This window comes from Alosa sapidissima, chromosome 11, assembly GCF_018492685.1.
Source record: "Alosa sapidissima isolate fAloSap1 chromosome 11, fAloSap1.pri, whole genome shotgun sequence".
NCBI classification, from domain to species: Eukaryota; Metazoa; Chordata; class Actinopteri; order Clupeiformes; family Clupeidae; genus Alosa; species Alosa sapidissima.
Window position 1 is genome coordinate 30,679,788 of NC_055967.1, and position 19,665 is coordinate 30,699,452.

At 42.5% G+C, this 19,665-nt stretch overlaps 1 protein-coding gene across 1 annotated transcript in view; it reads right to left on the reverse strand.

Annotated features, from left to right (window-relative positions):
• pdhx (pyruvate dehydrogenase complex component X) overlaps positions 1–13,684 on the reverse strand; it is a 51,997-nt gene extending 38,313 nt beyond the window's left edge. Inside the window, exons 1-3 of the mRNA XM_042110581.1 lie at positions 13,516–13,684; positions 3,942–4,025; positions 64–164 (exon numbers count right to left, since the gene is read on the reverse strand). Of these exons, the coding sequence (XP_041966515.1) occupies positions 64–164; positions 3,942–4,025; positions 13,516–13,651 (321 nt within the window). The 5' untranslated portion in view covers positions 13,652–13,684. The remainder of the gene's footprint in view (positions 1–63; positions 165–3,941; positions 4,026–13,515) is intronic.
• Positions 13,685–19,665: the final 5,981 nt, after the last annotated feature.

Here is a 19,665-nt window from a genome sequence, read left to right on the forward strand (position 1 = left end):
GTTACTGTGGAAGATGGAATTGGTTCTAAAAGGCTTGAAGATGGGAAAAGTCTTTCTTCTTACCAGAATTTTTGCTAGGACACCATCATCACTAGACTCCATGGTGACCACAGCTTTGTCCGTCTCAATTTCACACAAAGCATCGCCGGCTGCCACTGCCTCACCTGTAGACACACACACACGTTAGATAAAAGATAGCAAAATATGCAAAACAAATATCTGCATAAAAACTCACTAAGATTTTCTGTTTATGTCATTATTTTATGTAATTGTAAAATGTAACGAGATTAGTTTACTCTGCTAACAAACCCAAAAGGCCAAAGACCAAGGACCAAGTTTTAAGTCATGAAGTCACAAAACCACCTAACAGAGACTCGGCTAGGCCACATTCCTTCAGTGGTGCAGCGGAGACCACAGATGACCAGAGACCTGAGACTGAGGCCACACTATGTGACCTGCCAGGGACCTCAGGGAGAGGGAGAGAGAGAGAGAGAGAGAGAGAGAGAGAGAGAGAGAGAGAGAGAGAGAGAGAGAAAGAGAAAGAGAAAGAGAAGAGAGAAAGAGAAAGAGAGAGACAGAGGAGAGCGAGCAAGAGAGACAGAGAGGAGAGAGAGAGCGAGAGAGACAGTATTTTCTACAGTATAGCATTGATGAAGCTATTACTGTCCTCTTAGTAACATTACCATTTATCCTTTTATTTTACCTGTTTTTCCATTCATTATTTAATTTTATCTTTATAACAATATTACTGTAAAGTTGATTATTAACATGTCATACCTGTAGCTTTGGCAACAATGACTTTATTCATTCATACCAATAAAGCACAATTTGATTTGATTTGATTTGATTTGATTTGATTTGAGAGAGAGAGATATTTCACCGTCTGGATAGTAATATAGAGCCGATAGGGTTAGTAGAGGATGAAGGGTGTATTTAGTTGATTAATGTTTACATAGGCAAGCAGAGACAGGTGGGCCATTTTAATAACGCTTGTATAAGTAAGTATATATACTCTTTTGATCCTGTGAGGGAAATTTGGTCTCTGCATTTATCCGTGAATTAGTGAAACACACACAGCACACAGTGTACACACAGTGAGGTGAAGCACAGACTAATCCTTAGCTGCCTGCATCAACAGCGGCGCTCGGGGAGCAGTGAGGGGTAAGGTGCCTTGCTCAAGGGCACTTCAGCCGTGCCTACTGGTCGGGGTTCGAACCGGCAACCCTCCAGTTACAGGTCTGAAGTGCTAACCAGTAGGCTACGGCTGCCCCCATGTATGAGTTTCACATTATGACTTATTTTTTAAGTCTCAATGCTAATAATTACTATCCAAATCCAAATAAACTACTATACTCTAGAAAAATACCCACAAATGCGCGCACACACACACACACACACACACACACACACACACACACACACACACACACACACACACACACACACACACACACACACACACACAAACAAACACACACAGCTTAATGACAAAACTCTTATCATACCCTGAGCAGCAGCGCCCCCTTGCTGTGCTTTGTATGAACTACACTTTTATTTTTTTTGTGTTGCCTGCAGCAGTCATCGGCACCCTGTAGAGAGCTGGGAGAGGTAGTAATGCAAGACACTAATGCAAGCGCTGGCCAAAGGGAGAAGCACAAACAAATGGGTGTGCACGCCACGGACCGCGTATCACCGCGGGGGAGAACAGGCTCTCAAACAACCCAGAACACGGGGACATATGGAGCCACAAAACGCTCAAGTTGCTGATCCGTAGACACAGCAGGGGAACAACACCAGAGGTACAAACACCCCACGTTACCAGGGTCTCACTGTGGGGGCTGCAGTTAGTTCCAGCACAGAGGGGAAAGCCAGCCGCAGCAAGCCCCAAACAGGGGAGGAGGGGAGGAGTCCAAGCCCCCAAGCAAGCACACGTCTCACAAAGGGTGGGATACATATGTGCCATAAATTATCATCCACGTGTGCATTTATCCATCCATATTGTCCATATACCAGAGCTGGACAGTAACATTTACTTGAGTACAGTACTTGAGTACAATTTTGAGGGATCTGTACTTCACTCGAGTATCATTTTTGGGGAGTACTCATGACTTTACTCAAGTACATTTGAGAGGCAAATATTGTACTCTTTACTCCACTACATTTCTATCCATAACCGTGAGTACCCGTTACTACTTCTAAAAAAAAAAAGAAAAAAAGAAAAATCTCGGAAACCCTCAATTTGTTGTTTCCCTCTCAAATGTGATTGGATTGTGCAGGCGCCACTGATTGGGACAGCCTATCAGCAATCACCTTGAGCTTTCCGCCTAAGTCAACTCCATGGTCAGATTTAGATAAGAGACGAAACCATAGACGAAACAATGGATGAAGACGCAGCAGGTCCATCCCGGGAATGTGCCAACCTGTGGCCCCACCTCGCCAGACTATTGAAATTTTCTGAACAAGTTAATGATAGTTTTCGCTTCAAGTGTTTCAATTACAAAATAGTATTTTAGTAAATATAAATAGTAATACGTATTTTAAATACATGAATTAGAAATACTGCCCATCCCTGGCAACATGGTAAAAAGATGAAAATGACTTGATTTTACTTTCAATTCATGTTACATTCTCCAAGGTATTAACATTAAAAAATGTCATAACTCCATGTAGGACGTTTCTGTACATACATGTAAGTACTGTGGCAGTAGTAATGCAACATTTAGAAAATGTAGGCTACTCTTGTACTCTTGATTCTCAAGTACTTTTAAAAACAAGTACTTCAGTACTTTTACTTAAGTAGACATCTGACTGTTGTACTTTTACTTGTACTTGAGTAAAATTTAGCAAAGGGTATCTGTACCTTTACTCAAGTAATGAAGCTGTGTACTCTGTCCACCTCTGCCATATACACACACAAACTCCTAACCCACGGAGGCCTGGGCCGCCTGATAGTGTCGGCCCAGCTGGTGATTTCCCAGAGGGGCAGGCTGGCTGAGAGCCACCCCAACTCTGCTTCTTTAATAACATCCAGCAGCCAGGACCCTGCCTCCACCTCCACCTCCACCAGGGGACTGAGACCAGAGCCACAGCGGAGAGGCAAAGCAGGCCAGAGGTCAGTCTGTAAACTGTCCCTATGTTATAAGAATGGCAATTGGTTAAAGCGTGGGGGGTTCGATAGTGTGTGTGTGTGTGTGTGTGTGTGTGTGGGGGGGGGGGGGGTTCAGGGATGCAAACAGGTAAGGGGTAAAAAAAAAAAAACACGGCGCCCACAGGGACCCAGGTTTAGGTCATTTCCGAAATCTGAAAAGTGACCATATTTTTATATTAGAAAAATGTCATGTTTATTTATGATTGAGTATTAGTTTGTGTTTGACTGGGTGTGTGCATTCTAATATCTGCTACAATGAAAGTGTTTCAATGTGTGTGTGTGTGCGTGTGTGTAGGTAAGGGGTAGCTAGATTAAATCCCAGCAGGCTGCAGGTCCATGTTGTGACCCTGAGGTCATCATCCCCTAATCCCTTTCCCCCAAAATGAAAACCTTCAAACATGCTCCACCTTCCTCCTTCCCCTCTCAGTTTATGTCCCCACACACACACACACACACAGAGGCCACTAATCAGCAGAATGGACACTTCATCACACAGAGGATCTAGCGCTCACGAGAGAGAGAGGGACAGGCAGAGAGAGAAAAAAGATAGAGAGAGGGTGCTAATAAGAGAAAGAGATGGCTAATCTGGCTAACAAGCAGCTTCATCCACTTCATCAGTCTTGCTGTTTTTCTGACACATGCTCCGACAGACGGGCCTCGCAGGGTAGATAACCACCATACCGGCAGCACCAACTCCTATAAATAACTACTGGGTGTCTGGCTGGGAGAGGAGAGTGCCTGCTGGGCCAACGTTAGCAAGGTGCGATGCTGAGCTTCCTGCCTGGAGGCTTACCTTCCTTCTTGAGCCATTTGACGATGTTGCCCTCCTCCATGGTGGGCGACAGGGCAGGCATCTGCACCTTCAGTGGGGGGAGACCTGCAGGTGGACGGAGGTAACACAGCGGTCAAGTAGAGTTGATATGATACATACTGTACAGTCCCACCAAACAGGCTCCTGAGGCGACTTCCATATAACATTAGTTCACCAACAGCAAGTCGGGGAGAAGGGATATGAAGAAAGGATCTGCATTTCAATGTGAAGGAAAATTAAACAGATGTACAGATACAGATACAGAGGATGACTATAGGACAAGGGGTACACAGTGGTTAACAGGACAGGTGAAAAAGGACAGATCTAAGCTACCGGTATATGTTGATCAAATACAAATGATGTTAGGATAGGTTAAGGTCACATGGTAGGGCAAGCGCTGACTTACAGGCGGGTTTCAGTGATGTCACTATCTGTGGCTAATTGGTAAATTACAGTGGAAGAAGTGTGGTCTGCACACTGCAATTGCTCCAAAAATATGAACTTTATTACTTTATTGTCTATGTGCATGGCAAAGACAAATATATATATATATATATATTTGTCTTTGCCATGCACATTATGACTTTGCACATAGGCCTATGCCTATTGATACAATATTTGATTGATACAGCTTTTTTCTTTATTATTGACACATAGGCCGAGCTGCCCGTCAGTCATGATGATTGGCGCCCTTGGGTGCCCTGCCTAGGCGGGTGCTGAATGAATGGTCATGTGATATAGGCCACACTCTTCCTGTTACCCACATGCCTGACGAAGATCCAGGGTGATCGAAACGTTGCTATGTTTTTAAAATAATAAAGTTCATATTTTTGGAGCAATTGCAGTGTGCAGACCACACTTCTTCCACTGTCTGACAATATTGTCTGGCACCTGCAGAAAACTTTGCTTTTGATGTGCGCACCCACTCTCCAAAACGTAATTGGTAAATTACACCTGTCCTCTCAATCAGGAGACATAGAGACAATTGGGTTTTGAGGCCTGCTGGAGAAGCATGGCCAAAGTTCTCCCCTTTCGTTTGTAGCCACATGAACTATGGCATTAGGACAACCTTCTGTGTTGGATTACTTTTGGATTTTACACCACTTTCAAGAGAAAGCCAAAACAGCTTGGGCTGGTCCAGCTACACAGAGGAGTACCGGGCAGGGAGTCCCAGCACATCACAGGTACTGTATGTTGACCGCTCTCTGAGGCTCCTACCAAGCTGACACACACACATACATTCACACAGGGATAGGACCCACTACTAAGCTCTGCACCACACGTAGAGTTAGCGTGTAGGGAGCAGTTAGGTCTTTCTGTGTTTGTGGAAGCCTTTAGTCGTAGTTACAACACCCTAGACAACGAAGAGCTTGTGCCAGGACCGCCTCGTAACAATATGTATCAATATTTATTATGACCGCCGCGCAGCGAAGCGGCGGTCATATAGGTTTAGTCAGATTTTTTATTTTTTTTTCGCATGCCCAAATTTCCGTCAATGATTCCCGGGACACTGAAAGACCGGGGTACACGAAACTTGGGCATGTAACCCCACATGGATAGCATGGAACCATCGTTTTTCATTTTGATCTGTAGCCCCCCCGCTGGACTGGACCCCCCGAAAGGAGGGTAGGGCAGACACAGTTTTCTGTGAATATCTCGAAAACCGTAGGGTTTAGGAGGACCATTTTTTTTTTGTATGTTGATCTCAAGGGGCCATGTCAACCCATTCCATAACCACTCATTTCATGTATAGCGCCACCTAGTTAAACACAAAAAAGTAAAAATGAGGTGTTGTAATTGAAGGTATCTGTGACCTAACATAGTCAAAACTGCACGAAATTGGAAGTGTAGGATCATTATGACACCCTCTGTATGCACGCCAAGTTTTGTGGAATTCCGTTCATGGGGGGCCACACAATAAATTAATTTATGTTACTATACACCAACTGGCCTGTAGGTGGCCGGAGACAGTTTTCTGTGAATATTTCGAGAACCGTAGGGCCTAGGAGGTCCACCTTTTTTATGTATGTTGGTCTTAAGGGGGCATGTCAACCCATCCCATTACAACTTATTTCATGTATAGCGCCACCTAGTTAAAAATTAAAAAGCAAAAAATTAGGTGTTTTCATCACAATATCTCTGGCTGACAAGGTCAAAACTGCACGAAATTAAAAGTGTAGGATCATTATGACACCCTACAAATGCATGCCAAGTTTTGTGTACTTTCGTTTATGGGGGGCCTTACAATAAAATAATTTATGTGTACATTTAGTGACGTACACCAACAAGGATTCCCGGGACACTGAAAGACCGGGGTACACGAAACTTGGTGGGCATGTACCCCTACATGGATAGCATGGAACAGTCGTTTTTCGCTTTGATCTGTAGCCCCCCCGCTGGACTGGACCCCCCGAAAGGAGGGTAGGGCAGACACAGTTTTCTGTGAATATCTTGAGAACTGTAGGGCCTAGGATGACCATTTTTTTCCGTATGTTTGCCTCCAGGGGTCATGTTAACCCATTTCATGTGCACTCATGTGCACAAACAGATACACACACACACACACATACATTCACAGTAATCATACGTATGACACATACTCACACAGTAGACATATGTACGCTTGCATGCACAGGCACATACGCAGGCACACACAAGCACGCACACACGCACACACACGCACACACACGCACACACACACACACACACACACACACACATAACACAACCAATCAAGAATTTCTCAGAATTATGAACAGGCAAGATGGAGGTGGGGTTGTATAAAATGAATTTTACATGTGAAATCTATGAACTAATCAGGTTTTGGTACTTGTTGTCTAGCAGATACCAGTGAGAATTGAGTGTGGATAGTGCAATTTAGTGAGACAGATAGAATCATATAGGCCTTTCAGCGTGATTTCTTTTTGTGGAAAAAATGTGCTGGACTGGGCGGCGGTCATATTTTGTACCGCTCTGCGGTACATCTAGTTTATGTTATGTCAATGTTAGTCTATGCAAGTCTACATAGACATATAAATTACTTGTCCCTTGTGTTCCTTGTCCTTTGTGTAACTGATTTGGCTAAGCAAATACCTCATTTGTCAATAAACACTTCAAACTGAATTCAACTGAATGAGAGGCAGGGAGAAGGACTGCGGGGAGGTCCAGTATACAGACAAAGAGAGAAGAATGAGAGGGAGAATGGGGGAGAGAGAGAGAGAGAGAGAGAGAGAGATGAGAGAAGGTGAGGATGATGAGAGAGGAATACGATGGACGAAGGCTCTGCATTCTCAGAGAGAGAAAGAGAGAGAGAGAGAACGTCTGTTTTTAGCTCTCGCAAGTCATCAGAGGGGTTACAGTCCGTCAGCGTCTGGATGACACGGTTTCCATGGAGACCACATGGGTCTGATTTATGACCGGATGCTTGAGACAAGACATTGATCACTCACCCCGCCCCTACTCTAACCACACACACACACACACACACACACACACTGGCGTCAGGGGACCTCCGGACCACCATCACACAAATGGTCTCCTGCCATCAGGGTGTTGTCATGGTAATGGGACATAGAGAGAAAAAGGCTTGAGTCCCCCTGCAACCCTGAAGTCTGTATAAGTGTGAGGGCCATGGTTGCTTGTCAGTATTGAATGTGTGGTTGTGTGCACAGACTCTCTCTCTCTGTCTCCCTCTCTCTCTCTCTCGAAAGATAAACAGACAGAAGGAGAGAGATCATTCACAATGCTCAAATTAACTTGCGCCCAACACCTATTCTGTGTGTGTGTGTGAGCGTGAGGAACTCAGATAACACGTTCTGTAGTGTGCTGCAGTGTGCTCTGCGTATTTATGTGTATGAAATGGTTTGGTTGTGTGCACAAAAGAGAGCACATTACTGTGTGTGTAGGTTATTAAAGAGCTCCAACACAGTGATGAGCTGTGTTTAATTGTGTATGTCTTTCACTCTCTGCATCTGTGTGTGTGTGTGTGTGTGAGAGAAAGTGTGTGTGTATGCATGCATGTGTGTTGCATAGCAGAGAGCCCACCTCTGGAGGCAAGACACATGCCATGCGTTTTAGCTTTGCTTCATTGCACCGCGCACACACACACACACACACACACACACACACACACACACAGCAGTTTAATTAGGGAGTGGACCTTAGAATAGCTTACAGAGAGAGAGACAGAGATACTGCAGGAGATTTGAGAGAGAGAAAGAAGAGAAAAGAGAACAGAGACTCTTAAAGGGCATGTGCGGGTTTATCGAAACTCTAAAGCTCATTAAAAATGGGGCAACTTTTTGAGCAATGTTGCTGGGCAATGCCACATTCATTCCACATTATTGTGGTTCTGGCATATTGCCATTAATACTGGGCAACGATTTCTGTAAAACTTTAAATCATCAGTGGGCAAATCATCATGATCATCCAATCAGAATAAATGGAACTGGTTATGTGGTCACCCATTGTCAAAAAGTTGCCCCATGTATCATCACCTTAACACTTCCCTTAGCTTACGGCCTCTACACACAGCTGCGTGCGTTGCAGTGCTGGAGACGCATCCCATTCACTTTACATGGGCTTACGTCATCCGTTGCCGAACTGAATTGTGGGTCTGTTGCGTCGCGTTTCTCCCGTCGCTCGCGTTGAGAAGTTCAGCTGTTGCTGCACCGACAGACGGCATCGGCCAATCAAGCCAATCGACAGACGGCACCAACCAATCAAATTACGGTTATACTTCAAGTCATTTGCATAGCTACCGTCTGGAACACCCACTGGCATGCGTTGACGGAACGCAGCTGTGTGTAGAAGCCGTTAGAGTCAGTGTTCAGTAAAGGAGGTGGTGTGCTCCTCCGTGCACATCTGCGTGTGTCGAAGACGGTCACAATTGTTGGGAGACACACAACACCCCAACACAATTCTCGTCACAGGCTGCATGCACGGGACACAGATGCAGGACTATACCAGGTCTCTCAGCTGACATGTTTACAACGTGAGAGAGAGAGAGAGAGTGTAGTCTGTGGTGGGGTTTCAAGGCATGTTTGAGCATACACACACACACACACACACACACACACACACACAGACACACACACACACACACACCCCATTTCCCCCATAATGCTCCCGACTGCAGAGATGGATGTTGGCTCCGAGTGTACTACTGGTTGGCGAATGCAAATGCAATTATGTTTCAAGAACACTGAAGAACCACTGGTTCATAAGGTTGAAGTGATTTTGAGAGTTGCTAAACAATGTCTTAATCAGAGACGCGGTTTCAAGCAATAACTGTATGATAAATGGTACAGTCATTGGTTGCAACAGAAACTGATGGATTTAGGGTTTCATCATTAATTTTTGATACATCATCTCTCTGTTCCCTCATAGTACTTGATAAACTAGACTGACTTAGCAAAGGTGTACTGAAGTACACACTACCTCATTCTCAACTCAGAACACTACACATTTATAACCTATGTGATGGTATATTGAGAAGGAGAATGAGCTCTTAGCCTAAATACCTGTGCACAATGCACAGATATTGATGACCGACACTGAATCAGTAAAAGTACTGGAAGAGGCATTACTATCAATGATTACTTATCAGTCATCTTCAGGAGACATTATTGACAGCATGATACAGCCAGAGTACAGCCGATGCAACACAGCCTAAGTAGATTAGTCAAAAACTAGGCAGATCTAAATATTAGAGGTTTGCATGGTTTAAAAAATATACCGGTATATATATCTGCAAAAAGCTGTGATAAGGTCAAATCAATGGGATGATGAGAAGCTTTCCTGAGGTCACACTGCACCCTAGTGGCTGATGTGGGCTAAGGGCTAGGTGTACAGCATATTTTCATACTAACATAAAAATATGTATTGTTTCTGTTCCTTAGTAAACAGTTCATATTCAAGTCAAGTCAATTTTTATTTCTATAGCGCATTTACAGATGGCTGAGCTGCACCAAAGTGCTTCACAATAAAGTGCTTAAGCGCAATAAACAAAGGAATGATCTAAGGCAAAACAAAAAAAGAAAAGGTCTACAAGACAATGACTGTAGGAGTTAAAATAATGCAAAAAAGATGCACTGGCACTTAAAAAAGAAGACACTAATCAGAGGCAAGTGAAGAGGTGGGTCTTTAAATGGGACTTAAAAATATTTATTACACGGCTCTTCAGAGTGCTGCAGAAAGTTCCATTCACATGAATGGGCCTTCCCAACGTTCGGGCCTATGTTAAATCTACATAAATCACCGGCAAAGTATACACCGCTGTCAATGGCAACGGGTTGATTAACGTCTTTTTTATATCCCTCCGCAAGAATTCCGTTCGCTTATTGCAATGGAATTTGATTGAAAGGGAAAGTAAGCTAGTAAGACGTTGCCACGCAACACCTGACACTGTCAAGTTCTATCTGTGTGGCGAACTATTTCTTTTGTCAGCAGAAGACACGAAACGGTAGCAAAATAATTTTTAAAGATTCATTGTGTTAGGTTTCTCGTGTTGGCAAGTAGCCGTGTAATAAGCGGGATAATATATTGTCCGCCGGTAATTATCAGAAATTAAGTCCCTTCAGGTCGGGGTTCTGTTCTCCCTGTCGGGACTTATTTTCTGATAATTACCGGCGGACAATACATTATCCCTTACTTAGAGACTGTTCCAGAGACCCGGGGCTGCTACTGCAAAGGCTCTGTCCCCCTTGGTTTTTAGCCTAGACCTGGGCACTTCACTGGGCATATAAGAGACTCTAAAAACAAAAACTAATTTAGGAATAGACCTACCTTAAAACTCTTTCCTATCATAGTGGGGACAATGGAGTTTTTCATACAATTGGACCTGGTTAACCAAGACAAAAGTTCAAGACTACACAGGCCTGACTGGCAAGCTAAAGCCAACAATGTATAGGCAAGTCATAGGTAAGTCATCTCCCGGAAAACTGTGCCAGTTAAATACAGTATGCTTAAAACAAGTGGGTTAAAAACAGCTGGTTAAAGTCGTCCACCTTCCAAACTTCATTGCGTCATACTGCTCATCTCTCCTCAGATATCAGCAGGACAGTCATTCTTTTTGTTTGGCTTGGAATGAGATTAGCTACAGGTGAAAGTGCATGTGCACATATGCCGAAACATTTCCAATGTACCTAAATAGCCTAAATTAATAAGCCTAATTTATTATTATTTGTAGAGCATTCACTAAAACCTGCTACCAGGCTCACTCTTTCTCTCTCATTCTTCTTTCCTTGCTTTCTTTGGAAGGCCTCTATGCCTCACTGACTCTTCAGGTTAAATTTTCTCATGCCTTCCTTGTTTTTTTTTGTTTTTTTTTTAATGATTACAGTCTAGATAATAAGTCCAAGGACAATTCCTGTTCCTGATTATTTTAAGCCTGCACTCCTGTGCGTGCCTGATTCATTTTATTATTTCACATAATTGTCTAGCCTGTTTCCAATTCTAATTATTTCTATTTAGCCTACATAATCTTCCCTGGTCCATGCCTGAAATCAGGCACAGTGATCAATATTCAGAAACGAGTGAGGTCATCTCCCAATTTCTGCATCAGTTGCATCCGCCTGCAAAGTGCAAACCGAGGAGGTCAATGTGGAGGTGGTAAACACTTACACGTATCTGGGGATACACCTGGACAATAAACTGGACTGGTCAGTCAACACTGAAGCACTCTACAAGAAAGGACAGAGCAGGCTGTACTTCCTGAGGAGGCTGCGGTCCTTCAACGTCTGCAGCAAGCTCCTCTGGATGTTTTACCAGTCTGTTGTTGCTAGGGTCCTCTTCTATGCTGTGGTATGCTGGGGAGGAAGCACTAAGAAGAGGGATGCTGGGCGACTGGACCAGCTGGTAAAGAAAGCTGGCTCTGTTGTGGTAACTGAACTGGAGTGCATCACTTCATTATCTGACAAAAGGACCCTGAACAAACTGATCAAAATTTTGGACAATGACTGTCATCCACTCCACAACACCATCATAAAGCAGATGAGCTTGACCAGTTGGAGACTACGCTCATTGCCATGCACAACAGACGGACTGAGGAAGTCCCCAGGGCCATACAACTCTTCAATGCTTCACTAAAGGGAAGAGGAGAGAAAGATTTCTCTGCATAGTCTATCTGCCTCTACACCTTCCTCTACACTTCCAGGTCCTCTGACTTTACTGGCTGTCCACTGGCCCACTGTGTTACTGCTGCTTACACTGTCTGTTTTACTGGCTATATTAGCCCACTTGCACAACACCTCCCTCCATCCCCTAGTCCGGACTGTGGTCAAACTTCATACTTGACCAATGGCTGATACGTGATACCCTATTACATCAAACCTTAATACGTAACCCAGAGCCTTATAGACAGATAGATCTCTCTCTAGGGCTCTGCGCAAACCTATCCATGCACTGCTGCTATAGTTCTTCTTACTATGTCTATGCTTATATTACTATGCTTACATTGCTACTCTTATACTAATATGCTAACTTTTTTCTCTTACATTGTCCATATTTATTGCTGGTCTCTAGACTTAATCCCTGTGCTGATTGCACTGTTGGACTTATTTGCACTACCACCATGACACACACCTCATAACGCAACTGCATACTGAAATACAGGGTCAGTCCCTGCCCTGTTACTGCAAGTGCCTCATGATTAGTACATTCATGTGGATCCTTGATTTAGTATATTTTACTGTCCTTATTTAGTCCTTATTAGTGATGTGAATTTGTTGTTATTTTCTTATCACCTTGTTTATGTTGTAGTGTGTGTTGTGTGTGATGTCTTGAGCTACTGGGACATTGAATTTTCCCCTAGGGGATCAATAAAGTATCTATCTATCTATCTACTTAGTTATCTAAACGCCAAGCACGGTAAGCTGCTGCAAGACGCATAGCATCCTATTCCCAAAATGCAGCGCAACCTGTACGGTAAACTCATGGAAAGCTGTTTATGATGCAGAGGCCCATCTTGTTATCTCTGCTGCCTTCCACTAAAGAAGACAACATTACATGATTGTTGTGAAGACAACAATAATCCACACCTTTCAAGACGCTTTTGCATCAAGTAACGTTACATGTTAACATTTCATCAACTTTATTTAGCTTCTCATTTCGCAAGGTTACCTGGCAAAGTCAATTTGGGATCCATCAATCCATTACTAACGTTACTAACTGCTACGATTATGATCAAATCTCCAAGATGCAAATACGGAGTAACTTCATGGAAAATTCAACAAGGAGCTCGGCCTAGTTTACTTAGCAGCTACGTTAACGTTAGCTGATTTGGTATTGGGTGACCTCAGCTGACTTGACAGCAAGCAACCAGCTAATGTTAACAAGGAAGTATTACTCATGATCTATTATACACTGACAAAGACTACAGCTACAAATATAACGGCATCGCCAGTGTATAATTCAGTATGCAAGTATGTCAACATCTAGTAAAAGATAGACATAAATTGATGTCATATGTTATTGAAGTTGGCTAAGCTAAGCATAGGCAAACTTGACAGCTAGCCAGGCAAACAGCAATGTCAGTGATTACTGTCATAGTACTCACCAAAGAAAGACGGAGACTGAAATAAGCTTCTGACTTGCTCCCGAAACGTATGTGCTGTCCATGGACATTTTTTAATTTTTACTAATCTCAAACCGGTTAAAATTCCTTGACGCCCCAGCCGCAAGGAGGCCGCCATGTTTGTGTCCTTACAAGCTGAGGGGTGTCCTGATACGTGCCTGCCCTGAACTCATGCAATGTCATTGGTACATTGACAGATAAGTCAAACGTAGACCATTTATCGCAACATATATGGTGATTAATGTTTAGAACGTACACATTAATACGATTGTTATTATTTTTATATTTATTATTACTTTATTTTATTTTTTACAATAGAAGACCACATACATTTGCTTTCTTCAAAGGGAAAACAGGCGTTCGGTTTTTCACTATTTGTTGTATTACTACCACCTAGTGGACAAAGCTCCTATAGGTAGCCTACACAGAAACGACATGTATAGGGCCGAAATGCATAGGTGGCATATCCTTGTGTTGGGCAGTTTGATATATATATATACTTTAAAAAAAATACTGTAAAATTTACAGTAACTTACTGGCAACAATTGGCTAGCAAGTTACTGTGAATACATTTTACAGTAAAGGTACTGTATTTCCATTTACAGTATTTTATGTATTACCTGTGGTGGGCTCTACAGCTATAGCTAGGTCCTGAGGAGGCCTCATGCAAAGTGTGACATTGTCCTGAGGAGGCCTCATGCAAAGTGTGACATTTTTATCAGAGTCGCGTTCAAATTTGGCAAACAGTGGCAAACGTTAGTGGCGAATATGTTTTCTCTGAGCAGTTACATTGAACGATTTTGTTTAAATGTTCTATTTTAACGGTAACCCCTTGTCCAGCTCCACTGTATGTTTGTGGAGAACTACCTTCTCAAATTGTTTGCCAGTGTTTGCAAGACAACTCAAGGCAAACAGGAAACTGTTCGCAACCGTCCGTGAACGTTCACCTACTGTATGTTTGCCAATTTTAATGCACCTCATCCCTGTTCTGGCTCAACACATGAAATCACAAAAGGGAACAAATGGAATAAGAAGCCACAGTCTTACAGTAAATCACTCATCACGCTCATTGTTAACCTTCTGACACTGTTCCGGTCAAAAATGACCGATTTACATATTCCCTGTATCATAAATATGGCATTTTTCATCAGATTGCCTCAAGATCTTATGATATCCTTAACAAAAGGCTTTTGCACACATAGACTTTTATTTTGACTACTTTCTTTGAATTTTGAGTGATTTATTCAACGTAGAAACACTTATTTTGTTTACGGTCAAAAATGACGCCATAGGAAATGAATGGGTAAGACTATAATTTTCATCCAGGAGATAAAAGACATCTCCTTACACACACTCCTACAACTTACCACCAATGTTCCCACACACATGCATGCATGCACACACACAAACGAAGCACCCACACCCACACACACACACACAAACAGACACACATACAGTACACACACATGTACACCCACTCACAGACACACACACACACACACACACACTCAGTACATGTTGTCAGTTCATGTTGTCATGTTGCCACTTGTACATGTGAACCACCAATGTTCGCACACATAGGCATTCACGCACATACAGAAACACACCCACCCACACACACACAAACAGACACACACACACATGTACACCCACACACACATTTATAACACACACACACACACACACACACACACACACACACATGTACACCCACACACCCACACACACATTTATAACACACACACACACACACACACACACACACACACACACACAGTTCATGTTGTCATGTTGCCACTTGTGCATGTGAACCATGAACCATAGAAACACACACACCCCACACACACACAGACACACACACACACACACACACACACACACACACACACACACACACACACACACAGTTCATGTTATGTTGCCACATGTGCAGGAAAACCACCAATGTTTGCACACATATGCATGTTTGCACACACACGGAAACACTCACACCCACACACACAAACAGACACACACACACACACACACACACACACACACATTTACACCCACTCTCTCTCACACACTCACAGACACACACACAGACACACACACAGACACACACAGACACACACACACACACACACACACACACAGTTCATGTTGTCAGATCATGTTTTCATGTTTGCACACATTCACACACATACAGAAACACACACACCCACACACACAAACACACGTGATGTAGATGTTAATGTTCTAGTAAGGGTCTGTTTACAATAATGTTCTATTAAATAATACTTTTTGTCATGGTATTGGTATTTAAGAGCAGTTAAAACTGTCCGGTCAAATTTGACCACAAACAGTAAATTAAGGGGGGTAGCAACGAACAGTGTTTAAAGGTTAATTCTCCACCTGGGGCAACACAAATGGTGGACCGCACGGGTGAACCCCAGAGCTCTGCTTCAAGTCTGAACCATGTTGATGATGTTTCTGAAGGAGCATGGGGACGGATTTGTTTCTTCTTCTTCTTTTTCTGAATATTTGTGCTTATAATCTGCACAACGTCTGGCTGAACCATGCTGATGCCATTTCTGAGGGCTCTCACTAACATTTTTTTTTGTTTTCTTTTTTTGAACATTTGTGTTTATAATCTGCACAACGTCTGGCTGAACCATGCTGATGCCATTTCTGAGGGCTCTCACTAACATTTTTTTTTTGTTTTCTTTTTCTTTTTCTGAACATTTGTGTTTATAATCTGCACGAAGTCTAAATCTCACAATGCCATAATTGATGTCATATAGTTTAATACATTGTTAAGACTGAAGTGGATGCAGCCACTGGTAATTACGTCTTATAACAACTGAAAAAAAAAAATGAGTGGTGTGGTAATACCTAAGTAAAGATGCCAATCTGATCTGTTGGAAAAAATGAGGAACTTGGCCTATTAATGTGCAGCATGACTTCCCTGTCAGGATTATATGGTATGGCAGGGGCTGTCCCCAATTTCAGCAAAGCAAAGTATTTCATTTGTTTCCTGGTTTGTTCACCAACCAGCTAAAAGGGGATTCCACAACAGAGAGAAATAACATAAAATGATTGAAGGCCAGGCTTTACACCTGACCATTATAGGCCATATCACTGTATTAAGGAGAAGGTGAAGAGCAAAGAATCCTTGACAATTGAGCCTATACACTTTAAAAAAAAAAGGAAAAGTCAGGGCTGTCCAATTCATGAAACCGCATAATGTAATTACAGAAACCAGTTCTGAATGAAACACAACCTGGAATGTGTGGAAGCACTTTTTCAACGATTTCACAGTAGGACCCTAAGCCCTCACGAAGTTGCCGGGAACGTGCATCAAAGTGTGTGAGAGCCTAAGGGGAGACATTGAGATTCAGCTCTTGCTGCCACAACTTCATTGTGGTCCCATAAACATTTGCAAGAACACATTAAGCTTGCTATAATGTTGCTAAAATATTTCACATGGCTATCCTAATGTTATGTTTATTCATTCAGCAAAGACTTTTAAGTATAGTATAAGTATATATACTTTTTTGATCCCGTGAGGGAAATTTGGTCTCTGCATTTAACCCAATCGGTGAATTAGTGAAACACAAACTGCACACAGTGTACACACAGTGAGGTGAAGCACACACTAATCCCGGCGCAGCGAGCTGCCTGCTACAACGGCGGCGCTCGGGGAGCAGTGAGGGGTTAGGTGCCTTGCTCAAGGGCACTTCAGCCGCGGCCCACTGGTCGGGGCTCGAACCGGCAACCCTCCGGTTATAAGTCCAGAGTGCTAACCAGTGGGCCACGGCTGCCCTCATACTTACTTACTATACATCAATTGCATTGTCCTCGGAACAACTTGGGGTTAAATGTTTTTCTCAAGGGCACAACAGTGGCAGCCAGGAATTGAACCCACAATTTTTGAGGCCCGTTAGCCAGGTCCTTAACCACTACGCTATCACTGCCCCTAGAGACTGTTTAGAGATCCGTAGAATTTTGGAGCTGGGATGTATCATGCCTGAGCCATGCTTTGTTCCCACCATGAGTGTGTGAGGTATTGAGCATACAAAAGATAGCAGTGGTTCCATCCAGATCACATGTATTGGGAGCTTTTAAGCTATAGCACAAATTATCCAGAATGCTTTATTTCATTGCTTTGGAAGTGATCTTCTGTTAACAAGGACATCGCAACAGTATAGGCTAAACATAATACTTGAATACCTAGTCTCAGTACATGCCTCAACATTAACAGTTAAACAGTTTAACTGTTTAACTCTTGAATTTCCCCTTGGGGATCAATAAAGTATCTATCTATCTATCTATCTATCTATCTATCTATCTATCTATCTAACACAATGATGATAATATTAATTTAAACAAAACAAAGTCACCAGAATTAGTTGCTCATATGGGTCATCAGGGCATTAATCAATTTTGTAATCCGAAAGATAAATACTAGATTAGTTCTAGACATTTCCTTTATGTGCAACTGATGTAGGCTAAGCATGCCTACAAATTTGTTTTCTGTGTAGCCTACGCCTGTCTTCAACAATCACCCCAAACACTGGCTTCTCTGCTCCTAATTCTGACTCTGATGGTATACGGTTCTCTCTCTCTCTCTCTCTCTCTCTTTATATATATATATATATATATATATGGAAATCACAGTAATGAACTTCCTCAATTAACATTGTATAATTTGTTTCACGCGTATGCTAACATGATTATCTAATATGGTTATACCCTTACATTCTTTTTGCAGGCACTTACTGATGCTGACTGTAAGATGTGCTATTATTTACCGAGGATGTTAATGTAACCAATGTCTCCTACAATATCGCATGTTTCCATCATGATTTTTTTTATTATGCATTGAAGTGTTCTACTTATAATGCTGTCTGTCGCCCCTTGAAAATTGTATGTGTTTTTTCTCTCCACACTTTGGCTATGTGTGTAGTCTGGAAAAAAAATATTTGTGTACATAAAGTGCACTGGACGCATGTTGGAACTGAATATATTTTGAATATGTTATCAAAGGCTCAAAGGCAGACATCTTTTTTAACCTGCTCACATCTCAGGTCTGTGGAATGGGTGGCTTCAGAGATAATGGCACAGCGCATGCATCACAACGCCATAAAAAAACAAATGTCCTGATGGGCTTCAGCTGATGATACCTCCAAACCTTTGTGAGTGTGGGGCAGGACTGATAAGGCTATGATTCTCTATCAGTCACACAAAGTGCCCTGTGAACTGGGACGAATGAGAGACTGTTTCAGCATGGATACTGTGGTCTCTGTGTGTTATGTCTTATCTCCCATCTCTTCCTTGTTCTCGTCACAGCATCTGATTGCCAGAACGTCTCCATTTTAAATAATAAAATATCAGTAGTAAAATACACAGCCTATTCAAATGTGCCTTTATATATGGATTTGAGATAGGCACAAGGTAAAACTCTACGTGTCTGGGTTATTGTACTGAAAAGCAATTTGCTTCTGTCACAACAATGCAAAGTGACATTTCCAACAAGGGGTGCACTATCAAAAATGGCAAATGATGTGTTAATGGTTTAAAAATAAACTACTGTAGCATTGACCAGTTGCCGATAACCTGTATAAACTGAGCCGTTCTTTAGATTCAAATTTATTTGTGACGTCCAACAATGCTGCTGAGTCACAAACAACCCTAAAGTCACGTTGCACTACGTGTAACACTACCTTACTTCCTGCACTGATAAAGTGATTCAGTGTTCCAAACCTATATTTGTCTATATATTTTTGTAAACCCTGTTGTTAGTGCTTAGTAACACTGGATACATCTGCTATGTGCCAAACCTAACAGCTTATCCTATAACTGCACTCAGCTTCCAACTGTCACTGACACTGACACTGAATCCGTTAAATATGCCATTATATTGCATCATATTTGCGACAAATTTCTACTCAAAACATTGCGACACATTGCACAGCACAGCACTGTTAGAATATTCCAGTTGAATACAAAGCACTATTACCGATTTTGCCACTGACGCTTGCTCGCATCACATAGGACACGGTGTGACACTTCATTTATTTGTCATTAGGCATATCTCTCTCTCTCTCTCTCTCTCTCTCTCTCTCTCTCTCTCTCTCTCTCTCTCTCTCT